Source organism: Macaca mulatta, chromosome 6 (genome assembly GCF_049350105.2).
Source record: "Macaca mulatta isolate MMU2019108-1 chromosome 6, T2T-MMU8v2.0, whole genome shotgun sequence".
NCBI lineage: Eukaryota > Metazoa > Chordata > Mammalia > Primates > Cercopithecidae > Macaca > Macaca mulatta.
Window position 1 is genome coordinate 17,371,730 of NC_133411.1, and position 7,723 is coordinate 17,379,452.

The following is a 7,723-nucleotide window of genomic DNA, read 5'->3' on the forward strand; positions in this document are numbered from 1 at the left end:
AACCTATGTTATCTATTCCCTATTGAATAATATTTATATACCTTACCCTAGATGTCAAAGCAGGCCCCTGATCTCATCCCAAGAGATGATTCTTGCCTTGGTTTTGATTAAATCCTTTCAGACACCCTAAGTTTCACCTCATGGATACCCTAACCCCCCATGGACTTGCCCCTTGCTTTCTTTTCTCTGGAATTTGTCTATTATATTACTACCTGGACCCCATATCTATTAATGTGTATACAAATTGTTTTTCACTCCACATCTATGCATCCAAATTATTTCTCTTTCAAGGACCCCTTTGGAAATCATGCTGTGGTGGCTTCTAAGTTTCCAAAGACCCCTGGGTGCCCAGTGTCTGAATGTTCACTTCATTTTCTACTGTATATCTCTTGTGTAATTTATCAACTCTATGATACGTCATAGTCATTTCTTACCTCCCTTTCTAAATTGAAGTCTTGGAATGAGGAGTCAAGAAACTTATCTGTAGTCTGGTTGTACAAGTCATATAATCTCACTGAGCCTGCGATGCTTCATCTTTAAAAAATGATGTTTATTTTGGATGATTTCTAAGGTTCTCTCCATGTCTATAATGTTTGAATGTGTGAACTAATCATAAATAATACCTGCTGAGCCATGAACCAATTTGGGCAAAATTTAAAATCTAAAATTATTGATCTAAAATAATACAAGCCTATAAAATAGTCTCTTTACCAAAACTGAACTGAACAAGTATTTCATTAAATTTGGAATTCAGTTTCAAAAGCAAAGTATACATTTTCCTGGACCGAATATATTATCTTCCCTGGAGTGTAGCAGATTTTGCTAATCTTGTTTTTAAAGAAAGGAAACTAGAACCAAAAGTTTAGGAGCGAAGGTTATCATATGATCTTGAAAAACAAAGTGGCTTTACGGGTGTCACAGATGGCCAATCACTACTATAGACAAACAAATTCAGTGCAAGCAGGATTACAGTCAGCCCCAAGAAAGAAACTCCAAACAAAGGGAAATTGCAAAGCTAAAAGGGACCTTTTGCAAAACCACAAAGCCCACTGGAACAGTGTGACCTGCCTCTGACAAGCTGTTTTTCTTCTCCATTTTTGGAGTGTGTGCTTCACTCCTTCCTAAAATTCTTTGACTTGGTAGCACGTGGCTTTTGAACCTCATTATTCCCGGGACCTGAGTGCCTAAGAGTTTCCTGGGCAGCCTACCAGGAGGTCGGAGGAAGGTCCTCGTTAGCACTATTATGAGGCTGCTGGGAAGCCTTGGATATTGCGTGAAACAGCCAAGGTGCAGAAGTGTCGGAAATGAGGCACCTAGCTGTAGAACTGCCCAAGAGATTTGAGAAGAGCAGAGAGAAAATGAAAAATATATATACAGCCTCAGTAGTCGAATGAAATACATAAAAATATACATTTATTTATAAAATATTAGGTTGGTACAAAAGTAATCGCAGTTTTTGTCTTTTATTTATTTATTTATTTTGAGATCAAGTCTTGCTCTGTCACCAAGGCTGGAGTGCAGTGGTGCGATCTTGGTTTCTGCAACCTCCGCCTCTCAAGTTCAAGCAATTCTCATGCCTCAGCCTCCTGAGTAGCTGGGATTATAGGCACGCACCACCATGCCCATCTAATTTTTGTGTTTTCAGTAGAGACAGGGTTTTGCCATGTGGCCCAGGCTGGTCTTGAACTCCTGGGATCAAGCAATCCACCCACCTGGGCCTCCCAGAGTGCTGGGATTACAGGCATTAGCCAACACACCCAGTCGGTTTTTGCCATTTTAATTGCAAAAATCGCAGTTACTTTTACACTAACCTAATATTTATAGACTGTGGCTATTAGTTATATTAATATACTATAAATATACTGTACATGTTTTTATAAAGTAATGTATAGAGAACTTAAATATACCATGAAATGAGTGTTTCATTTATTATATATAAATATATAAATTATAACATATAGTATGTACATATATAACTTATGCACACATATTTTTTAGGAGATTAGAAACGATGTTTAGAGAGGCATCTAAAGATACCTTCCTGAGCATTAATATTGTTCTAACAATCAGGTAAGAAAATGTTTATAAAAGCCCTTTGTGAACTTCGTGTTTCAATACAAATAAGACACATTATCATTAACTATAAAACAGACAACTGTTTTTCAATGTAGGTATACTTCAGCCAAGGTCAAAGTCCTGAAGACACTTAAATGTTGGAAGCTGGATGATCTCATCTGATCCTCTTATGGAAGACTCTTTTCCCTCTATAAACCACTCATTCATTCAGCAGATACTTAGCACCAGCTATGAACCAGGAATGAAAGAGACAGCAGTGAACAGCCCCAAGTCCCTTTTCTCAAAACTTACATTCCAAAGTGAGAAGACAGCAAATAAATAAGTGAATAAATAAATATATAATGCCACCCAGGGTTAAAGACTCCTGAAAATAAAGGGAAGGGAAGCAGGGGATGCTAGTTTATACAAGCATGGTTGGGGACAAATTTTTCAATACACTGAGATTGGCTCTGAGACCTAGGGAAGTGGGGAGGGCTAAGGGAAGCCATTTCTAGTGTTCAGAGGCTGGAGAGCATTTGCGGTGTCTGGGAAATGGCAAGCAGGCCAGTGGGGCTGGAAGAATGAGGTAAAAGATGCCGTCAGAGAGCCCCGGGATGCAGATCCTTGGGAGCCCTGTTAGACTCTGGATTTTACACTTGGAGTGAACGGGCGCCATCCCGAGGCTTTGCACAGGGGCAAGCTTCGAGTTCCATTTTCCAAGACGCCTCTAGCAGATAGGGGTGTGGAGAATTGACTGTAGGAGCTAAGGGCAGGGGAGGAAGTCTGGTTCAAGGACACTTGGAGTGAACGGGCGCCATCCTGAGGCTTTGCACAGGGGCAAGCTTCCAGTTCCGTTTTCCAAGACGCCTCTGGCAGACGGGTGTGGGGAATTGACTGTAGGAGCTAAGGGCAGGGAAGGGAGTCTGGTTCAAGGGCTACAGCAACAATCCAGATAACACAGTTGTTCTTCCTCAGCTAAAGAGGGTTGAATTGACTCGGAAGGTCTGTTCAGTTGACAGAAGGTCACCTTGCTAGACTAATATATTCACTTCCCATAGCGTTTTCGGAGCACATGCATATCTGTTCTCTCGTTGCATCCTCATTATATCTGAAATGTCGGCTCACCACCTATTCATTCCCATTGCATAAAGGACAGTTCTGAGAAGCAGCAACGTTAAGCCTCCTGCCTGAACCAGGTGTGACTCCCAACCCAGTGCTCTTTCTGCTAAACCAAGGTACATGCCCGAGCTTTGTCTTTGATACCTCACTTTGGACCAGGGAGCTTCCAAACCACGGCAGTGCAAGAACTCACTTTTACTGAGCTCCTGGAACTTTCCAGGGCCAAGGCAAGATATTTACACACATCCTCTCATTTCTCCATCCCAGCTGCCTCCCAGGGAATGTGATCCTCCCTATTTTAAGACAAAGGAAATACTCAGAAGGATTGATTTGCTAAATATCAGGCAAGTAGGGACAGATGACAGATCAGGAATTGGAAAATTGGAACCGTGGTTTTTCTGATCCAATTCCCTTAAGCCCAGATAATAGAAATAATGTAGTTAAATAATCAGATAAATATGGGGAACCCATTCTTGCTTTTCTTCTCTCAGGGACCAAGACAGGAAGGGGTAACGTCAGCCTCGGACCCAGACTTGGGCGAGGGTCAGGAATCCCCCAGGGAATCCCCGGGCGTGGCTCCCCTGCTCGCAGGTTGCTCTGAGCCTGTGTTCTGTCTCTTTGTGCAGGGTGCTCCAAAGTGACCTGCATCAGCTTGACCCGGGAGGCCTCCATTAAACTGTCCCCCTTACATGGCAAACAGATATCCATCCGCTACCTGGACATGACGGACTGCTTCGTGCTGGAGGACGAAGGCCTGCACACCATCGCGGCACACTGCACGCAGCTCACCCACCTCTACCTGCGCCGCTGCGTCCGCCTGACCGACGAGGGACTGCGCTACCTGGTGATCTACTGCGCCTCTATCAAGGAGCTGAGCGTCAGCGACTGCCGCTTCGTCAGCGACTTCGGCCTGCGGGAGATCGCCAAACTGGAGTCCCGCCTGCGGTACCTGAGCATCGCGCACTGCGGCCGGGTCACAGACGTGGGCATCCGCTACGTGGCCAAGTACTGCAGCAAGCTGCGCTACCTCAACGCGAGGGGCTGCGAGGGCATCACGGACCACGGCGTGGAGTACCTCGCCAAGAACTGCACCAAACTCAAGTCCCTGGATATCGGCAAATGCCCTTTGGTATCCGACACGGGCCTGGAGTGCCTGGCCCTGAACTGCTTCAACCTCAAGCGGCTCAGCCTCAAGTCCTGCGAGAGCATCACCGGCCAGGGCTTGCAGATCGTGGCCGCCAACTGCTTTGACCTCCAGACGCTGAATGTCCAGGACTGCGAGGTCTCCGTGGAGGCCTTGCGCTTTGTCAAACGCCACTGCAAGCGCTGTGTCATCGAGCACACCAACCCGGCTTTCTTCTGAAGGGACAGAGTTCATCCGGCGTTGTATTCACACAAACCTGAACAAAGCAAATGTTTTTTAAAAGCAGCTTATGTAAGCACCGACACCGACTCATAACAGCTCTTTCTTCCAGGAAGGTTATTAGGAATCTGGCCTTTATTTTTCCTCATTTCTCATGGGCAACAGAGGCCAAAGAAACGAAGCAAGGCAAACAGCGAACAGGCATTTTGGTCAGGTCATTTGTAGGAAGTTTCTCTTCTCACGAAAGATGTACTTCAGCAGGCTGATCGCAGTTCCTTGAGCAAGGCGCTTACTCTCCGCCGCTCAGGCCCCCGAGGCCGCCTTGTCCCTCACACACAGGCCACACCCCCACAGTTCCACACCCCCCCTCTAAGGCCACACCCTCCCTTCCTAGAGCAGCAGCCAGGACCCATCATCAGAATCACAGTGCTCTCCAGACCTCCTTTCTAAACTGCTTCATTGACCTAAGTCACCCTCTTCAATCCCACAACCATGGGCATTCTGGTCAACTCAATATCATAGCACTTTGCATACGCAAAATACTTTTCAGGTCTTTTAAAAAAATTCATTACAGCAAATAGCTGGGGAAAGACATGCAGTCTTCTCCCAGCTCTGCCAATGACTGTGACCTTGGCCAAAGCAATTCACTGCTCTGGGCTGCAGCTTCCAGCACCGAGTCAGAGGCCACACAGCCCAAAGATTAGCTTCATGTCCATTATAGCATTGAGGGAACAGAGACACCCATACACAGAACCACCTTGGCATAGAAGCACGTAGGCATCTTCCTCTTCCAGGAGAACTGATTCTGTGGATGGGCATGATTTCAGGAGATTGTGCAGGGCCAGCATCAGTGCACAAAGGGTCCTGTATGTCCTTTGGCTGCAAATCACCCACTTCCCTGTGTGTTTCAGTGGGATAATATCCTCTCCCACCTCTTCACATCCTCTTTTGCCAGGCTGGATGGTGTCGTTTCTGTACACAAATACTTTCTGCATTCCCCCCTCCACAGCATCCTAGCCAGGCACCAGCACGCCTAATCACAGCAAAGCCCAGATCCCCCCTCAGTTGCTTTTACTCAGCGTTTTCAAATAGGAGTAAAGGCCCTCGCAATTTCTAATTAACAAGCAAGGCCCAAGGGAACACATATCTTCAAAAGTTTTTCTAATCCCTCGTCTTGCACACCTGGCATGCTTCAGGCACATCTGTCCTACAGCTGGCAGAGACAGATGCCTCGGTTCTTTGTCATTCAGATTGCATTTGGCCTCTTCTCATCTATTTATTTCTTTATACATCCAGACTTCATCACATGAAGCCTGTTGGGGTTAAGTTTGTAAGTGTTTAATTGTGCAACTTGCCACCCTGTGTGCCTCCTCCGTGGCTGTCTGTGTGTTTTCCATCAAAGAATGCAAAGCAGACTTCCAGGTGTTTAAATTCTGTTCACTCAAAAATGCCAGATGAATGGAAGAGGGAACACACTGAGATGACTTAGACTCTGGTCCACCAACCAGACCCTTGGAATGGAATATTAAAATCATTACAAGGCATGAATTTTAAATGGATGAAATTTCAAATTATCTTATTTGGATAGAAGTCTATATTCTAGCCTCGTTTGCCTGAAGTCAGATAGCCAGAAGAAATTTCATTGCTCGTTTTCACGAAATTCACTTGTCTTTTGTTAATTAACACAGGGCCTTTCCCAAATTATTCTCTAGCCAAGCCCCGCCTTCATTACTGTTGAAATCCCTCATTTATTTCCTTCTCAAAGTGCCCGTTATCCAAACGCAGAACCTTTGCATCTCCAAGCCAGTTATGCTGAATTTGTCAAACTTAGACACCCTTGACAACTGCACTCCTACTGTAGGCTCCTGTGCGTACTGGCGTCTTCTGTGGGGGATGGAGAGGTTAGTGTGATGAGGTGGCGTCTGCCCAGGAGGTTTCTTTCATACATCATGGCCTCCCATCCAATTAACATCATCAACTTACATGTGTAATTAAGGCTCTGTGCCATGGGGGAAATGAGTCATTTAGCTAGGCCAGGATCTAGTGACAGCCACAGAGTTTAGAACCATGAAAGAAGTTGAAGGTAGCATTCTTCAGCTCTGTGACTTGTGACCCTATTTGAAGTTTCAGGATTTGGGTGTCACAAAGGATTGTCCCTAATCCTTGGCCCTGGGGTTTTCCAAGTGAGCTAGTTTAATACTCCGAGAATGAGCTGGCAGATCCAGGTAATGAACCCCTGACCACATCGCCTAAACTGTCTTCCAAGCATGAGACAAAGTTGACTGATCACACTGATTGCCCAACACATACCGTCTTGCCAGTTTCTCCTTTTCTCCCAGTCTCCTCTTCATCCATTCTGTTCTCCCTTGGGGTGGGAATCTATGGTGGAGGTTACTGGGGAAACAGCTCAGCAGATTTTTAGAGACCAAACCAAAGGCCTCACTGAGAAATTTATCTGTTTTAAAACATTGCTTCCTTCCTGGCTCTGCTAAATTGAATGCTCATTGTTTTTTTGTTTTTTTTGTTTTTTTGTTTTTAAATTCTAATGTTCAAATCACTGCGTGCTGTATGAATCTAGAAAGCCTTAAATTACTACCACCAAGAAATAAAGCAATATGTTCTTAATCAGCCTTGGCTTCATTTTTAATAACCTTGCCAGAGGAGAGTGCTGTTTGGTTGGGGGGTACTCAAAAGTATGCAGAAAACTTTCTTTGAAGGACAGAGCAAGCCAGGTCATTGCCACTGTTGCCTGCTTGAAGATACATTGATGGTTTTCTCATCTCCTTTGGACCAATGATTTTGGCTTAAAATTGGCAGGTAAGTGAAAAAACATTACTTTCACAGTATAGTTCGGGTCTTCAATTCCTTAACCCAACCCCTGTGAGACTCTGTCTCCAACAAATACAAAATTTATCTATGGTGGATTTTGTAATACCTACCTCAGCCACTGGGACATCACCCTTAACCAGTCATATTAATATTTCTTCAGCAATAGATCTGAATAGTCACATGACATGAGATTATTATAGACTATAAATAGCCTTGCATCAGTTGAGATCCGGTTTTGTCAGGAAACTCATTTATACCATAAATAACAAAAAAAAACTTCTATTTTGTTCAGAGCTGGGATTTCAGAATTATGAATAGCTAAGGACATGAATAGATTTACCTTGGCACTGGTTACAA

At 44.6% G+C, this 7,723-nt stretch overlaps 1 protein-coding gene and 1 non-coding gene across 2 annotated transcripts in view; both read left to right on the forward strand.

The window, feature by feature from the left end:
• FBXL7 (F-box and leucine rich repeat protein 7) overlaps positions 1-7,036 on the forward strand; it is a 433,174-nt gene extending 426,138 nt beyond the window's left edge. Inside the window, 1 exon segment of the mRNA NM_001266740.1 lies at positions 3,801-7,036. Within this exon segment, the coding sequence (NP_001253669.1) occupies positions 3,801-4,537 (737 nt within the window). The 3' untranslated portion in view covers positions 4,538-7,036.
• Positions 2,671-2,748, forward strand: MIR887 (microRNA mir-887). The gene has a single exon (NR_032697.1). It is a non-coding gene; the product is annotated as a microRNA mir-887 (primary transcript).
• Positions 7,037-7,723: the final 687 nt, after the last annotated feature.